Genomic DNA, 18820 nt, shown 5'->3' on the forward strand with positions numbered 1-18820 from the left:
GACTACTAAAGTTAAACGTCACTTAAAGTGGCCGCTTGCTGCTTGAGATTTGTTGAGATATACTGAGTTAAACATCATAACAAAAACAGAGGAATCAAGTTGTTGTCAAGTGGCTGTCCAGGCAGAGTGTGTTTGAAAATTAGACGCACAGCAAAAGCACATCATGCCTTACATTTGTTAATCAGCTGCTTGACATACACCTCCTCTACAGCAGAGGGCAGCAGAGAGTCAGAAACAAGTCAAGTATCCAGCAGAGGAGAGAAGGACATGTTGATTAGATGTTACAGTAATCGGTGTTGACACACATGCATATCACTGGCTCTCACGCACACATCCACGCTGACAGATGTGGATCTAAAGTGATTGGTCAGACTGTCGGTTGAGTGTACCTCTCTCTGCGTTGTCGTTGGCCGTGCTGCCTCTGGCCAGCAGCTGGGTCTGCAGGCACTCGATCTCAGCGTCTTTGGAGGCCAGGAGCTGCTGTAGCTCTGAGATTTCTGCCTGTGGAGGAAGGCAGAGTACGTGTCTGTGAATCGTGTCAGTCTTCCGGGTCACCACACATCTAGCTGTTGGAAGGAGTTTAAGGCAACTGGACTTGCAGCATCCTCTTAGTAACGAGAGTATTTTCTCAGGTCTGCTGTACGTCGTTTACACGTCCAAGTCTCATGGCAGCCCTGAGGGAGCGACTGAGAGGAAGACACTCCTCTGAAAAGAGCGACTTACAGTATTTTAATCAAAAACAACAGCTTATTGAGAGTCCAACTGTGTGTCACTGGACCCACCATCCCTGAAGGGCTCCATGTTGTCCAACATCAGCTCACATCTCTATTAATGCGCCATTGATGAGTCTTCACATGACCAACCTGACTGCCTCCTGACTAACAGCTAACGGCTTGATCACACTTGCACCAGTGTCTGAGAACATTTTATTCCCTTTCTCATCACTTACACTGAAGCCCACATGACAGAGGACTTAAAGAATGTGTTTATGGTTTTGGTGCCACGATGTCCGTAGTTCGATTCCGGCCGCACATGTGCTCTCTTTGAGATTTTACTTTAAGGTAAACGTGAGGCTTAGTGTGCTTTTTGACAACCTCATCTGAGCTGAAGAAAAAAGAAGAACACATAATAGGGACAAAGCTGCTGAAGACTGGCAGTTGCAGGCAACAGGTGTCATAAAACAGGTGCCTGCACAGACTTGTTTACAATGCTGGCACGCTATAAATGAAAACTTAACACCTCCTGCAGCTGCCTCACAATAAAAGCCTATTAGCCAAGGAAGCCTCAAGGCCAACAATAGAAGCACAATAGAGAAGTGAACTGGGCTGAGGCACAAAATAACTCAAAGGAGGAAGAGCTATGATGTGGCCATTAATTTGAAATGTTTCCCGCACGTTCCCATTTAATGCTGTTTTTCCATCGGTTTGCTAAGTAGCTGCAAATCTGATGGTTAGGTCTGCTACTCCTTGACCTATCAGTGGCCACACGTCACTGCCGGCTGCGCAGCTTCAGGTGGTGACTCTGAACAACACTACAAACACGACAAAGCCTACACACGACACAAACATATCGTTTTACGTATCCATGCAAAGCGAAAAGACAAAGACGGGGAAGACAGTCAGAAGCAGAGGATGGAGTTTCCTTTTTGCTGCCTCTGCTCAGACACATGAGCACAGACGCCTTGTTTGTGTCAAAATCTGAATTTCTTACTATCTAATTTTTTTCTCCCATTTCTTCCCACTTGAGTATTTGAAACGAACAAGAGAAAAACATGGAGGATCAGGAGGAGGAAGAAAAGAAGAGCTGCAAGCAGAAAACAAGTCAATTAGGAAGAAGAGGGGGAGGTGGAGGAGCATAAGTGCAAAAGGAGACGACAGGTGGGGAGGTGGTAGAAAAGGAGGAGGACAGAGGGAGGCCAAGTATTAGCAAAAGGACTAATCAGAGGAAAGGAACAAACACGGAGCAGTGAGTCGACGGGCAACAAGAGCAAGAGGCAAAAGAGGAGGCAGAGAAGGAGGAAGAGGAGGCACCTGTGCGCTGCGCCAGCGCTCCTCCCAGTGCTGCTTCTCCAGCTGTGTGTGCTCCACAGTCAGCTTGAGGCTGGACAGCTGGGTCATGAGCGACTGGTAACACACATGGAGAGAGTAAGAGATGGAGAGCTAGAGAGAGCAGAGACACAGGAAGAGGGTAATGATGGGGGGCGATTTAGAGATGAGGAGAGAAGAGGAGAAAGAAAAGAAGAGCGGGAAAAAGGAGAAGAGGGCAAGTCGCAGAGAGGGGTTAATAGAGAAGAAGAAGAGAGGATACAGATACAGAGTGAAGGAGGGAGAGGAGGAAGGAAGCACTGTGAGCACAGAGAAAGCAACGGCAGTTTGACCACCTTCAAATCAACCAATAACAAACAATGTTAGGAGGGAGATGCTTTTTTTAATCAAAAGATGTTAACCTCTTAAACTCCGTCATGGTGTACACCCACACCAACATGCTCCAACTCATAAAGCCTCATTTTAATTTCACATTGATTCATTCTAATTTCCTGCATGAGGCTGACTCATGGGGAACACTTGGTTCACTGTGCGCACAATAAAAACGTGACGTCGATAAAGGATAAATACATACAGCTGGAAAGGCGTTTGTTTTGACCTTTAAAGGAACTTAAAAGTTAATCAGAAGTTTAAGAGGTTAAATCAATAGGTGAGTCGAGCGGGTTGTTAGCCATAAATGACTTAATGCCACTTTAATCTTCCAATCCTGCTTTCCTGGAATTATTCTCAATATGAGGTTGTAGTAATGATTTCTCCTTTTTTTTCTTTTTTTTTTCTTTTTACAGCTCACAACATCATATTCACATTTGGAAACAGCAGATTAGAAATCCACTTACACGTACATATAGTCAACAAGACTGTCTTTTTCCAGGAGGAATCTAGCTTGGAAGGGTTCCTCTAATCCCCTATCCCGAATACAGAAACCAGGTTTGTGTGATACATGATGTTTCACAATCCTGGTTACAGCAGAAAGCAGGAACCACATTTTGGGAAATAGACTTTTCCACCGTTCTGCGGAGAGTTTGATGAGACAACTGATACTGCTCTCAAGTCTGTACATCAGGTTTGTGTGCTACATGTTGCTTTCACAATCTTATCTTAACAAGTACCTTGGTGCCTCTTAGCTTCCTCTCATATTGGCCCTTCTCTCCCTCCAGCTCCTCCACCCTGCTCTTCAGCTGCTTCACTTCTAGCAGCAAATCCTGCAGAAGAAAACAAAACACAGCATCTTTTACTTCATATGTCTTTTTCGAAGCCACATGCAGCAGAGCAAACAGTCATGCAGGCGAGTTCACCTACTTGCGCAGAATTTATCTCAAATTCTGAAAAATGACCTAAACAGTCAGAATCAACAACATTACTGAACTGTCCACATGCCAACATTTAAATGGGAGGGTGTTCAAACATCAGGTTTGACATTCAGTGCAGTTATAAAGGTCTCCAGGGCTGGACAGCACAGTGGTTAATATAGGAAACACGATCCTCCTGAAACAGATACCACAGCGTGCAGTTATCGACAACCAGGAAAAGGATGAACCAGAGGACCCAGAACAAGACTGAAAGCTGTCCAGGCTGCACGTCTGCCAGCCGCACAGCGCCACTGTGCGAGGGAAACCTTGTATAGCATTTCATATTATTACAGGAACAGTTACATGACCCATCCACCTGGTCAGTGCAGGAGGAAACAGACAGATGTAAACTTTGTTAGTAGAGGGAGGAACCAGTGTCATGCAAGCAAACCACAACAAATCAAATAAAGACACAACGCCTGGTCCAAAACCCGATTGGAAAGAACTTCTAAAGGCAAACTCTAGATGGGGCTGTGATATGTTTTTCCAAATTCTTCAAATCCTTGAGGAGTTAGCGTGTACCGGCAAACAATTACAGTGGCACATATTACGTGTAGCTATTGTCGGGTTTCTTATTTTACCATGTTACCGACCTTAATGACCCCTCAAATGTATGGAAGTATTTGGAAATCCAATCAAAAGGCTCTAAATCTGGAGAGTGATCTGTAAGAACCAGGGCAGAGCGTGACCCCCAGCATCCTGCAGTACACACACAGACACACTACAAGAGAGACTGTTAGTTTGATTCTGTGGAAAATTTCCATATACCGGGTGGTGTGTGGACTGGTTAAAAAGGGGGAGGAGAGGAAGAGAAGAAATGATGGGGGAGGAGGGGAAGATGAGTTCATCCATCAAGTCTCCCTACGTGTACAGTCTGTCCTCCACTGCGCATCCAGGCGTCAGAGCCAGACGGGCTCAGGTCTGAGCCGGCTGACACGACCCGAGGGTCGTGGCCCTCGGCTTGGCCGCCTCTGGGCTCCCCCTGCTGGGCCTCCCTCTCCTCCAGGGCCCGTTTCTCCTGGATACGAGTGCTGATCTCCTCCTGAAACTTGCACATCTGCTCCTGGAGCTCACTGATGAAATTTACCACACACTGGGAGGGCAGGAGCAATGGAGGACAAATGAAGGGCAGCGGAAGGGATAAATTGGTGTGATGAAGAGAAGAAAAAGAGGGAGGAATGAAAATGAGTGGTGAGGAGAGGAGAATCACACATGAACTTACACGATCTGTTCATCTAGTCAGTATTTGGGAATGCCATGTTTCCATATCTGTTTCCATATTGAGGAAGAAAAAACTGAAAAACCCACAAGACATCTGAACATTTTATCCTCCTTGTACGAAATGAGTCAGTGTTTGGGCCACGAGAGCGTGTGAGACAGATGCAGGTGAGGTGTTGAGTCTCACCGTCTCATTGGTGGAATGGTGAGAGCAACAGATACACGTTCAATCATACAACTGAAGTCACACACACGCACGCACGCACACGCACGCACGCACGCACACGCACACGCACACGCACACACACACACACACACACACACACACACACAGGACAAGTGTTTCTGCCCCACTTCTCTTTTGGTGCCATGTGAGGACTGATGGGACCAGAGCAATGTGTTTAGTTTCAGGTTATTCTGGGGTCACTGCACAAAGTGGACAGCCCAGTGGAGTTTGGACAGCAGACGCCTTCTGTCATCTGAAAAGGGGGCTGTGGTTCGGGGCCGGATCACGTTCTTTGGAATAACTGCGCACTTGAGGAGAGGATGGATCGTTGTGTCCCATCAAGTCCGTTTTTATTTATGGAGCAAAAAACCAACCGTTTCTCATCACAGATCTGTATCAGCTCATGTTATGTATTATGTATGTTTTTGTTTACGTTTTGTGTTTATGTAATAGACAAAAAGTGCACAGGTCAAAATGTCATTATCAGCATCAGCCTCAAAAATCCAACATTAGTCAGGCTGTAGTTTCTACACCGTGTTTTCAAGAGATAACTTGTCTCTGAAATAAGGTTTATTTTGAATTTTAAGCTCGGCATGCAGCATACAGTCAACAGCACAAAATGTATATCCAGTATGGATGTACCATCCACAGGCTACGCTGGGGCTTGCAGATGCATTGCATTCATATCATGTGCACAACCAGTGCTCCCATGGAACACAGGTCAGGGTCTGGGTCGTTTTAACTGCACATCATGTGCTCGTTGTTTTATCACCCCACTCACATCGAACAGCTCTTACTGTGTATCACAACATTTCTCACAGGGAAAAAAGCTACCAGGCAGCAGCATACTCCTCCTGCTGTGTTGTTTCAATCAATACATTTCACTTTGTTATATGGTCCAGAAAATGTATATCCTCAAATACACTCACTGACGGGATCTGTCTTTCAGTGGACAATTACGGGCTCTTAACACTCCACTAACGGCCCCACCCTGAAACAGGACCGTGACTCAGAATCTAGACCAGCAGAGCAAGACAGGAAGAGAAGACCGAGGAACTGCAGACAGAGAGGAACAGCATCAGACGTTTGGGTAGACTGAAGAACAGCTTTTCCATTGCTGTTATATAAATGGAGGGCTCTACCACATCTATGGTCAGAGAATGTCCGTGAGGTCTGACCACAGCCCGATACAACAAACAAACAAACAAACAAACAAACAAACAAACACAAAAAGTCCAGATGATCAATTTCAAAACCCTGTTCCTGAAAAGCTGCTGCGATCCAAAGTGCTCATCAGACAGCAGTGAGTTTGTGCTGGGGTGGTTTCCTGAGGTGAAAGTGTTTGGCCCTCAGGAATGCTCAGAATGGATGCCTGCCATTCCTCCCGCCAGCCGACCGGAGCCTCGCAGCTGTTTCTAACCGCACACACACGCACACACTTTGCTGACAAAAATTTAAGCCGGTGTCAGTTGCAACTGTAACGTTACTAAAGCAAAACACCGCCGCTGCACATCGGATGCGTTGGATCTGGATGTGTGTCCATTTGTGCTGTATCAGATCAGAGACAGTATCTCATTACTACACCAACTCAGCATTAACTTGTCAAAGTTAAAACAGCTCAGTTAGACACCACAGAGGCAGGACTGGTGTCAGGATTTAGGTGGTGCAGCCTGAAGCTCAGAGGAGCAGCCGTGTGATCCTGAACCAGCTGGAGGATCACACTGAAGGAAATGCACGAGTGCTGCTCTTTCTTTCCTCAGCAAACCTCTGTTGAAGTGCCCTTCAGCGTGGCACGTGATTATTTAATGCCTGTCGCAGTCTGACCATGAAAGAAGTGTTCATGGACAACACTTCTCTCTGACCTGACAGAGGGAATACTCTCACAACAGACAACCATGAAAGACAGGGGTTGGTCAGTCCACCGCTATGGTCCAGGCCGAAATGTCTCAACAGATACTGGATGTATTACCATGAGACAGTGTGCAGACATATGTAGAACGAAGCCTACTGACGTCAGTTATCTCCTGAACTCTCATCTGGCAGCATCATGAAGTTGACATCTGTGGTTTGTGTGAATTGTGCCATCATTACGTCAAAATCAGCCAAATACGTTTTTTTAATGAAACACCTGCAAATTTCATAACTTTTTCTTTGTGTCTAGTGCTAATTAGCAAGTATTAGCATGCCAACACACCAAATTAAGATGGTAAAAATGGTAAACATCACAGATACTTAGCATCGGCATGTTAGCATTGCCATTGTAAGAATGTTAGCATGCTGACATTAGCATTTCGGTTAAAGCACCAGCAAGAGTCTCACAAAGGCGCTAGCATGACTGTAGACGTCTTCTTAAAGGAGAATTGGAGTTTATTAAAACTTGGGCATTGTTTGAGGACACTGAGGTCAATACATTACTCAGTGCAAGTCTATTTCTAAATGTGGCCTTCCGACCAAAAGAGCCTGAAATCAGAGAACTTTGCTTTTTGCTGAGTTCAGAATCTCGTTTCACGTGAGCTTTGCAGAGGCAGAAAATGTTGCCAGGAGAGTCAGATCACACTCCATCCTGCAGGATCTGTAGTGTGAATGTCCTGCATGTTCACTTTGTGTGTGGGCCTTGCAGGACAGAAAACAATATTTCCACAGCACATCCTGTCATTTCTTATCTTTCCATCTGTCTGTCACTGTCTCTCATCTTGTCCCTCTCGTGCCCTCTCTTCCCTTTCTCTCCGCCCTCGGTGCTCTCTCTCTCTTGTCGTGCCCTCTCCTCACCGCCTCTCCCTTTCTGTCTACTTCCGCTGATGCTTATCACGCTCCATCCATGTGTGTGTGCAGAACATGGGCCTCTGCGTGTCAAAAATGCTGTATCCTGTTTATTCAATCAAAGCATGGCCCTGGGTGCTGGATTCCTTGTGATAGCTACATGCACATGAACACACACACATATACACTGTGATTGAGCTAAACCACAAGAGCAGCTTCAATATCTTGTGGTGCCAGTGGGGAGCAGCAGCTGGCTGCCACAATGAACAAAGCCTACACAAAGAAAATAGTGGAGACAAGCAAAGACTGCTCAACTGGACGTGGGTGTCGTGTGCATCTGTGTATGTATATGTGTACGTATGTTAGGGTGTCAATGAATAAGTTAAATTTGAATTTGTATTCAAATTGTAAAAAAGAAATCAATGCATTCAATTGTGGAATAAAAAGCTCGTGGAAAATCTGATGAAGTCGGACGTATTTAACTCGCTCTCGTCATAATGCCAGCTGAAAAAAAATCCTGATTTAGATGTGAATATAGTCACCTCTCCTGAAGAGTTTACTTAATTCAACCAAACCAGAGTTAGTGATGTTTGTGGGAACAGTGAAAAGACGAGGAAGGTTCGGTGAGTTTTATTTTGTTTTAGTTGTGTTTGAATGAAGTGTGTTTTACAATGATGAATGAACGTTTCTGTGAATAGAGTCTGGTGGCTTTGGCCAGAGCGATAGAACAGCTGTTTCTGGTTAAACAAAACGGATCTTACTCTTGAACAAGAAGGTGTCGCTGAAGGGACCCTTTCCATAATCTTGCCAGACAGAAACTGTAACAATCTGAGCCTGTTAGCAGCAAAAACAAACACTTTTAGTGGATGTACGTCGACGGCATGCAAACGCGCGGGGAGATTACACTGCAGCGTGTTCTGTCGCTGCCGGCTGCAGCGCGCTCATTCAATACCGAAAAAACTTCAAAAACTGTTGTCTCCAATAGTCACTTGGACACAAAAACATGGGAAAATAGGATCCATGGACAGATGTCTGTCCAGAACATTGAAATCTTCCAGGACACGCGGACACCTGCACCAACTGGAAATTGTGCACATGGTGTCAAGCTGAAACGAGCAAATAATTCAACAAGGCAGAGGAAATGATCCTACTCTTATTTTGAAAAGTGTAGGTTTGCAGGTCTTTGAAAAGACCTTTATACTGAAATAATGTGGAGGCAGTCGGTCTCTAGTTGTATTGGTTTTCTCTCTTTTGGACAAAAGAGGAAAAACAAACATTTGAATGGTTCAAACACATGTGGGTTTTTTTCTAAGGAAATTTGACAACTCTAGTTTTGTTTATGCAATCAGTGAGAAACATAAAAAATTCTTTTTTGCTATAATTAGCGCTGTTACACATATTACCAAATCAACCAGTACTGAATTTCAGACTGACACTTTAAAATGTATCTATTAAGGGTTATACACTCAGAAACTCAGCTAATCTGCTTAATCCGAACTGTGTGGGTGTGGTTTGATAAGGTCTAATTTAGTAGCAACATAAACAAACTCGACCATTGACACATCAGACTTGATTCAAATGTTGCTAAATTCTGACAGGTGGACATGAGTGACATCACTTTGTCCTACTGAGAAACAGAAAATAGCCACCACTTATAGTAAGAAGCTGATTAAATATCGTTTCAGGGCCTTTAAAGTAAAGACAGTACTGTATTTTATGGGACATAAGACTTTACTTAACAGTCTAAATGTCTACATGTTAGTTAGTACGATGTATTTTTTTCTGCATTGCAGACTTTACAGTTTGGTGTCAGCTGTTTGTCTGGCAGGCCGTCTGCAGGGTGTTGTTGAAACTGTCTGGAGCGACCGTTTGATGTGTTCTGGCTTGTTTCAGAGCCTCAACACTGGAGCTGGAATCTCATCCAGACACATTTCATTATAACCTCAGCCACTGAGGCTGGATGTTGGGCATGTTTTCACTGTTTGAGTGTTTATTAACTGGGTGACAGATCTGATTGCGATATGGTGCTGGGACAGCCCTTCATCAACTGATTAGAGTTTGGATATTACTGGATGATTTTCACTTTGTGCTGGCAAAGAGCTGTGGGAAAGCCCAATGTGTAGGAGTTGTTGACTGCTTCAGCGTGGAAAAAAAAAAAACCTGAAAAACAACCAACTGTAGCAACTTTAGATGTCGGTTTTGGAAATGGGAGCCAACAATAGAGCTTCTAGGTTATTGGTGTAACAAAGAACAAAAGGGGTTAAACCTGTTTAAACAGTGAATGAAGTTTCAACCATTTTTTTTTTGAGTCAGCATCAAATTTGGGGAGTGTGGAGGTAGAAAGAAATGATCTTAACACACCTCCACAGCCTGCTCCTCGCCGCTGCTGGAGGCGAGAGGCTTGAGGCTAAGTTAGCCACTGCTAACATAACACACCCAAATCTCCAACCCTTGTGCTGGTGGTCAGGCTGCACTGTGGGTAACATAGCTGCACAAGTTTTGACACTGAAGAAGAGTGCATTACTTCTGGGTCTGCTGGATTGCTTTTTAAAAAAAAACTGTGATGCTAAATCATTGGGGTACCCATTTATGTTTAAATAGATTTTAAGGAAAATCGGTATGAACATTGATGCATATTTAGAATTGATCTCCTTGTAAAAGGACTCATGTTTAGTTAAAAAGTACCAGACACAACAAATTTTATGGGAGAATGACAAAATTTAGCTTCCTTTGTTCTACTTTTTCTACTGTCTGACACAGTCCATGCTCTCATTATCTGCCACCAGACAACAGGTGAGTGCACACAAATAAGATTTAAAGGGAATTTGTTCCATGTACTGTATCTCAATACATCAAGTCATATAGAAGTCACTAAACTGGCACTTTTCAAATAAACGTATGCATATTTCTGCATCAACATGTAACATTTGTTGGATAATCTGTGTCTTGTAGCTCCTTCCTGAAAGAAATATCTTCTGCCAAACAGGAAGTGATGCATTTCACTCCAGCAGTAACAATGCTTATTTGTTTGGAATAAATAGAAGATGTTAGCGTGAGCCAAGACTTGGTGGAATACACAAACTAGAGAAAAACACATGAAATCTAAAGAAAAAAGGAACAATGAGGCACAGCTTGAAAACACCACGGCTGCACCATAGTAAGACTTCAGTAAAAAAAAGTTGGAAAAAAGTTAAAAAGCATACCTTGAAGACAGTAATTTACAAGTAAAACAGGAAAATAAAGATATCTTGTGGACCAAAAAGTCATCTTAATCTGTGCCTCTCTTCCCAAAAGCCCTAATGAGACGGGTTCCGTGTCTGGGAAACCATTTATTTTGGTTGGAGTTGTGGTGGATTACTGTGACCACAGCAGCCAGTGGTGAATGTTGTTACTACGCTCTTTGGCTCAGAGACAGTGAAAACAATGAAAAGAGACAACAACTGACAGACGTCCTTATACAGCAGGTCCAAGAGTAACAAGAGCAGCCTCACGCGTCCCCAAATACACCCTGATGGAATCCGATTGTTGTCCTTCAGCTCTTTTTCAGCATTTGTGCCATTTTATGCTTGGAATAGAATAAGGCTTGTTTTAACTGTGGAAAAACATCTGCATCATCTTTTAAAGTTATGCTTTTTTGTGGGGTAACATCATCCAAGGCACCACATGAGGTCCTGGTGGAGACTAAACCACTAGACCTAACAGTGCCAGTGCCATTGTTGTCCCCACTCAGGACCACAGGAACAAAGACTAAAGCACGTTTTGATGTTTGACTCTTTTACATGTGATGCTGAACAAAGCTAGCAGAGACATAGCAGAGGCTAAACCCATCCTCACCCAGTTTACTGTGATTATTACCCACCTAAAATCATATTCATACACTTACATATCACAGTACGGTAGCGACTCTGTGAGGCTGTAAGACAAATGCTAACATCAGCGTGTTAGCATGCTTACAATGACGATGCCAACATGCTGTTGTTTAGCAGGTATAATGTTTACTTGATCTGCTAATTAGCACTATGAATCAAAGTATTAAACTTTTGACCCGCTGATGATAGTTGATAAAAAGTTAAAGTAAGTGATGACCAAAGTCATTTCATGCCATCCTGAGCAGATCATTCATGTCTGAGCCAAATTTCATGATGATCCATCCAATAGCTGGTGAGATACTTCAGTCTGGACCAAAGCGACAAAATGTCTATCATGTCATTTCTATCCCCCCACACAGCATCAAACTGAAGTGCACATAAAGTACGCGTGGAAACGTCACTCAGGCTAATGCAGCGGAGGACTTTGCCTACAGCAACTTAAACACAATCAGCATTTCAGCTGTTAATCCTTTCCATGACTCTCCATGACTCTCCATACCTCGGCTTTGTTCTGCTCCGTATCCGCAGGATCTTGTGGGTGTGCGTTGGTCTGTGTCTCCTCCATGCTGACCAGCTTCAGTTTGAGGTACGACACCTCGTCCATCAGATCCAGCTTCTGAGTCTCCAGAGAGGTCCTGCTCATCAGCTCCTGCATAAAACACACACTTGAAGTTAGTTGAAAACAGCACAAGAGCAGCTTTTACTGACCACAGCTATAGAAGATGTCAAACACGCACAGATATCTGAGATCGATGCAGTGAGAAGTCGGTCCGCTCCTCCACTCCGTGTAATGTTCTTCCCACACTGACAGAGCAGGCTAGGCTGGGGGCCCAGACCCCACAAAGCTAAATATACACACTCACACACACACAGCCGAGCTAGGGACTCTATTAATACATCTCTGTGCTTCTTTGGTATGGGACAGAGCAAAAGAAAGTGTGTCTAAAAGAGAGACGGACAGAGTGTGTGCTGGCAACGGGACATGAAGAAGTGTGTTTTTTCTCTGACTCGCAAAACACGCATCTCTTTGCCAACTATGTGTGTATGTGTTGCTTTCGTTTCCTCATCTTAACTACTGCTAATCCCACTTCCCCTTTCCTAAACTCGACCTTAAGTTGCCTTGGATTGTTGTTTAAGCCTCTGACATCCACCGTCTTACACAAACGAGCCTGCAAACTGTTTGCCAGCTGATTGGATGAACCCGGTCTTGAGAAAATGGTGACTTTATGAGTCATTAGCAAATAGACAGGGATGCACTGTAACTTCACACACCACTTGTGCAATAGTGCAATTTGGGGATGATTTTGGAGACGGAGAAAAGTCAAAACAAGCAGCAAATATTTATGTCTATTATGAATGCAGCCAGTGAGAATTATATGATCCGAGGAACACCAGGAAATTAAGTGTTCAGGGACATGACTCTGTAAAACGGACATAACAACTTTTCTGTTATATCCAAAGAAGGCATGCTAGCTCACACTCGATGCAACCATGAAGTCAAGCAACACAACATTAATCGACAATACCAGTCTACAGCCACACGAGCAGCTCTGTGAAGCTACACGCACACAGCGATGCGAGGAGCTAAATGCTAACATCTGCATGCAGCAATTCTCAAAATGACAGACGTGCTGGTGTTGAGCAGGTAGTGTTCGACTGAAATAATCAGAGGATCATGAAAGTCACTGAGTCACATCCTGTGAGCACAATGAATGTCTGTGAAAAAGCCGACGGCAGTCCATCCAATAGCCGTTCAGATATTTCAGTTTGAAACGACCAACCAACTTGCACCGAAAAATATAACTGAATATTTATAAATACTTAAGCTCTACTGAATTGTGCTGATAAATACTTTATGACCTTTCTTTTTCCTCATGTGACTGCCTTGTTAAACACATTAGAGTCGACTCTGTTTGACCACACAGGGACGCCATACCGTCCAAATGAAACGATCACATGGTAAACAAATTCTGTCAACGCCACAGCCAGACAGTTAAAACCCCATAATCACTCCAGCTCAGCAGCCACACACGCACACACAGACACACCACACAAACACACACAGACACCACACACACACACACACTGAAAATCTGCTTAGTTATGGCAGCTGACTGTCACTTTGCAATCTAACACCAGTGTCACTTACAGCTGGATAAGCCACAGTCTTTAGAAGTAATTTATCAGAACTGTGTGGTTGTGGCCTAAAGCTCAGCTGTCTGACATTTGCTTTCCTTTAGTTATGAGGAGCAGCATGTGACAAATTATCATCCTCTCTACAGCATTTATAGATCTCTTTAAAGAGGCTGCACTCCAAAACTCAACAGCGTTAAACACGACACAGTTACACAACAGAACTCAGATCTGGACTTGGAGCTCTTAAAATCTCAAGAACGTCATTTCAAAATGAATCCTCCACAATTTGAAAGACACCCGGTCTTAGAAAATGTGCCCTCCATTTAAGCACTATATGCTGACACCTCATTTCGACCTAACATCAACATGTGATCTGTATCTGGATAGCAAGCCCACTGTGTCCTTTAACCCAGGATGCACCATGTCTATTAACAAGGGCAACAGGTGTAAACACGGTAATGTGTTACTAAACAGCTGCCTATCTACACATCCAGCAGACACAGAGCAACATTAGCACTCCTGCTCTGAGCCACCTGATGGAGTCCAACAGTAGTGAGACTGCACTGAAACAGTAAAGCTCTGAGCCACTTGTCAATATATGCAACACCGTTCACACAACATGTAATCATTTTACAAACTCTTAAACAAGTATAAGCAAAGCCTTTTATGCACAGGGTTGCACATAACTGGCCTGCAGGCACACATGCATGACATAAAACGGACAAACGCAATGTCCGGTTGTGCAGGTCTGGGCTATATAATGGACAATGTCATGAAGGGGTCACTTTCTGTGGACTTTGTAAACAGCGTGCACTGTGAAGCTGTTACAATCCAGCAGATGGCTGTAATGCAACATTTCTGCATTCAGACTGCCATAAAACTCAACAGGAGAAGAAGACTGCAGCGTCTGTCATTGGTCATAAATACACATTTCTCGTCTACACATGTTTTTTGTCAACACATTTGATATTATGAAGTAACCTACTGTGAGAGATGTTCAAAAAACAAGGGACATTCAGCCACTTTGGTGTTCCACTGCCTTCAAAGAAACGTCAAACTGAGGCCGAGCAGAAGGCTTAGATCATCATAGATGTTGTATATGTGGTCATTTCTTAAAAAGCTCCCAATTTGGGGCATCCCGACGGCTGCATGTCTGGTCAAAACCATTTCAAACAAAGTAAAAATGGACAAGTAATGGAGACTGAAAATGGCTGTTAGTGAGTTACAGGAAGGTACAGTGCAGACGCTTAATGCTGATGAGAACCGACTAAATTTAGGGATTGATGCAGAGTCGATTAATTTTATCTATGAAGACAACCAGAAAGACAATGACCCTTGACTGAAGCTTTGTGGGTGTGTGTGTGTGTGTGTGTGTGTGTGTGTGTGCACATGTGTATACACCATATTCCCAGCATTCAGACACAGAAATGACTGTACTGAGACATTTCTGTGTCTAAATAAAGGCACAGTAGGACACGTAGTCACAGTATGACTACATGTGTGGGTGGATCCCCTCTAGCATGAGAACACTGTACTGTGTGCGTGCGTGCGTGCGTGCGTGCGTGCGTGCGTGTGCGTGCGTGTGTGTGCTGACTAAGGACTATTTCTTATTAGATTAGTTGTGGTTCCCACAGCAAGTAGCAGCCCTGCAGCACTGACAAATAATGTTAAATGGCTGTCTCTTTTTCTCCTCTTCTCTCACTCAAACTCACACACACTAAAGAAAGTGACACAGATGAAAGACATCCTGGACATCCCTGCGTGTTGTCCCCTTTTAAATCCTTCAACCGTACCTTTTAATTATATATTGAGGAGATGATAAATACTGAAAAAGGCAACACAATACAACACAGCACACACACAAACCCACACAAGCGTTATCTTTATCCACACCTTCATCCATCTCAGCAAACATCCCGCATCACATTAGCTTTGACCAGCCGTCATTAACTGTGGAATGGCACAGTGTTACACACACACACACACACACACACACACACACACACACACACACACACACACACACACAAATGGGGACAACAGCTGTAGATCAGTGCAGCTGAATCCAATCAAACCTCGAGACCTACACAGGTCATGAGGGATTGTAAAGGAGATCAGGTGCAGTGGCAGGTGGAGATCTACATGCACGCTGTGAAAGCAACTGTGGTTGCAAGACTCGATCCTTTTGTTAGCAAAGTGCTTCCATTTTACTACAGCTCGGTACAAATTCTGTTTATCCTCTGCAACTGACAGAAAAACAGAAGAGACCTCAAGTCCTTAGAAAACAGAAGATTCCTGCAGCCTTTTCTGTAACCTCTCTTTACTCCGCGCAGACAGCATCAATTAGGGGATTGTAAAAGCAAGCTGGATAAAGATGATAAACGTCACAGCCCTTGTGGGGTATTTATTTTGAGGCTGTGGCCTTTTTATCCTCAAGCCTGACAATGAAGAGGACAAAGAGTCTGTTGTGGAGTCGAAACAGAGGGTGGATTCTGTGATGCACAGAGCTGTGGTCTTGTTGTGTCCAGCCTGGCAGAGCTCATGAGTTTGCCGTATTAATTACGTCATGTTTCAAAAAAAAAGGAAAAAAAAAAACAAGGGAACAACTTGAAGACATTTAGTGTTTCACACTGCTTTCTGCAGGCAATTAGGCAAAGGTGTGTCCTGTAGTCTGCAGCAGGGCTGACCTACAGTTGTAGAGGGGTGTTGACCTACGACAGATGAACAGACAGCCTTCAGATGTTTCTCATTTCAGTTTGCAGGAATGCTTAATTTCTTTGCTCCGATTCAAGCAAATGTCTTCTATCATCTCAAGTGGAACATTTTACTTCAGCCCCAATAACAACTGACCAAACCAAAAACAGAACATTTTAGTCCCTATGATACAAAGCCAATAACGGTGCTTTAAACTGACAGCGTATGAACCAACAGTGGCTGCAGAGCAGTCCACAGGCCTTGATCCAAAGGTCACCATCAAACTCTGTTTGTTTTAGGAGTAAACTTTGCCTAATCTAGTAACGACTAAAGAAACACAGTGTAATGTCAAGCTTTGACCTGTAAAATCCACTACCCACACGTAACTGAAGAGGTGATGAGTCAGAGGAAGTCAACAGTCAGGCTGGAACTCTCTGAATGAAACGCCGTGCCGCTCCTTTATTTACTCATTTACAGGACCAGCTTACTTCATTCCACTGCTGCTCTAATGTCTACGTCCTGTTTGACAGCTCGCAAAACTAATCATGCTAATGTGCTAATGCCATTAATGCTGTTACTTAAGATCAGTGGCTTGACACTTGTTCAATACATACATACATTAAGAGCAACATGCCACCTTAATAAAGTAAAAAAACAGCTTAACAAATGCTTCATGAGGAACGAAATGCAATGTGTTTTGTTAGACCTGAGGGACACATACAGTGTGTTCTGGTCTCCTCAGGACACCATTAATCAGAGAGCATGAAGCCAGAGCGCCACACTGAAAATGCCTTCCAACACATAACGAAGTAGCAGCAGCAGTAATTAGCCACCTGGAGACTCATGGATTATCTCACACATTTGAGAAGAGCCTATAACATATTGTGATTGTTTGTTTAAGTCAACACAGTTTACAGCCTTGTGTCACAGATACTGATTACTTTCTATTTTTGTTGTTGTTTTGGTGTGTGTGTGTGTGTGTGTGTGTGTGTGTGTGTGTGTGTGTGTGCATTACCTGCTGCAGCATTTCCTCTGTGGAGGCCAGTTTCTGCCGGTGTTCCTCCAGAGAACTTTCCAGGTCTCTGATCTTCTCTCCCTGCGCCTCCACCTGGTCAGTCAGAACGCTCACCTAAAGGGCGACACATTCATTCTCTATTAGCGCACGTACTGAGCTGAACCAGATGCAGGAAACGCTGCACAAAGAGAAACATGGGAAAAACATGCACAAACAATGGTGCGTATATACACACATTGCACATATATACATACCCACAAAAACAAACAAACACCATTATGTAGTGGCAATGACTTTCTAGCTGGTAAACACTAAGAAACAGAAATTCATACCCACATCAGGCCTCTTTCTCTTCTTTCACTCCTCACACAGACACGCATTCATCCTTGCATACCTCAACTCCATAACAACACACATTTACTCAGCAGTCTGTCACTCAGGAATGTGTTGCACATTTACAATAATCTCCCTGACAACACACTCACCTCCTGCCAAACATCACACACTACAATTCTCCTGTTCTCCCCAACTCTGCCAAATCCCTCTGACAGCAGCTGTTTCTCTGTCACTTCAGCTTCCCCGCTTTTCACCCTGCAGCCACGTCCTGTCTCTCGGCGCTCTGGCAATAAAGAATCTCCTGCAAAGTTTCTGGCTCATCGTGTATCAAACCCCAGAGTACAAAGAAAACAAGGACTAGCCGGGGGACGTGTGAATGATCCGGTAGCCTGCGCTTCCTGCACCGTGAACAGCTGAGTAAATGAATGAACACGTATCTGAATGATTTACGTCTCAGATCCTGTGTGGTTTAGCACTTAAAACATGTATCTGACTTCCTGACAAATGTTCTAAACCATTATTAAGACAAGGCTTTGATATGACTATAAACTCTTACCTCCTCTGTGCTCCACCGCTGAGCTACACACACAAATGCAGGTGAAAGTTCCCTCCTGGGCTACAGGGAAGTTAGCGACTAAACACAGAGTGTGTGGGTGTGTGTGTGTGTGTGTGTGTATGCTAACAAAGACACATTGACACACTGAAGCAAGACGACACCTGAAGGACAAGCAGGTGAAGAGAAAGTAAAGCGAAGAACTTGGAAGAGTGCAACCTGTCAGCAGCCAGTTAAATCTCCTGTCCCAGTCACCTTGTGTATCAACCAATCACAGCGTCTCAGAGGAGGAATGTGGAACAAGTAGGCGTGTGTGTGTGAATGTGTGAGTACTGGTGGTGAGAAATGAGATATGAAATTTATGACAACTTTATGAAGCAGAGCTGTTCCGGCGGGCGGTGCGTTTGAACTCATTATTTAACCTTACCCTGAATACAAAACAAACGCACCCCTGCAGACGGGTGAAGAGAGCCCGAGGAGCAGTTTGAAAACTGTGATTTCAGTGGGAGAAATGTCAAGAAGATCACAGCTGTAGGAACCAGCTATTAAAGTGATCTAAGAGCAGAGAGAGCCCGCTGACATCATACAGCACAGAGATATGTAATCTTCTGCTTTACCA

At 43.9% G+C, this 18820-nt stretch overlaps 1 protein-coding gene across 20 annotated transcripts in view; it reads right to left on the reverse strand.

Moving 5' to 3' along the window:
- The window catches only part of ppfibp2b (PPFIA binding protein 2b), a 72569-nt gene that overhangs the window by 16741 nt on the left and 37008 nt on the right, over positions 1 to 18820 (reverse strand). For 8 of the 20 annotated variants that reach the window (XR_013077252.1, XM_076732726.1, XM_076732730.1 and 5 more), the window contains 7 exons: positions 17313 to 17426; positions 11967 to 12116; positions 4260 to 4487; positions 3155 to 3247; positions 2031 to 2159; positions 390 to 501; positions 173 to 205 (listed from right to left, as the gene is read on the reverse strand). Coding sequence is in view for 17 of the 20 variants with exons in the window: in XM_076732726.1 (XP_076588841.1) it covers positions 173 to 205; positions 390 to 501; positions 2031 to 2159; positions 3155 to 3247; positions 4260 to 4487; positions 11967 to 12116; positions 17313 to 17426 (859 nt within the window). In the remaining 3 variants the exon portion in view is untranslated. The remainder of the gene's footprint in view (positions 1 to 172; positions 206 to 389; positions 502 to 2030; positions 2160 to 3154; positions 3248 to 4259; positions 4488 to 11966; positions 12117 to 17312; positions 17427 to 18820) is intronic. The other 12 variants (XR_013077253.1, XM_076732734.1, XM_076732738.1 and 9 more) reach the window with 6 other exon arrangements.

This window comes from Chaetodon auriga, chromosome 6 (genome assembly GCF_051107435.1).
Source record: "Chaetodon auriga isolate fChaAug3 chromosome 6, fChaAug3.hap1, whole genome shotgun sequence".
NCBI lineage: Eukaryota > Metazoa > Chordata > Actinopteri > Chaetodontiformes > Chaetodontidae > Chaetodon > Chaetodon auriga.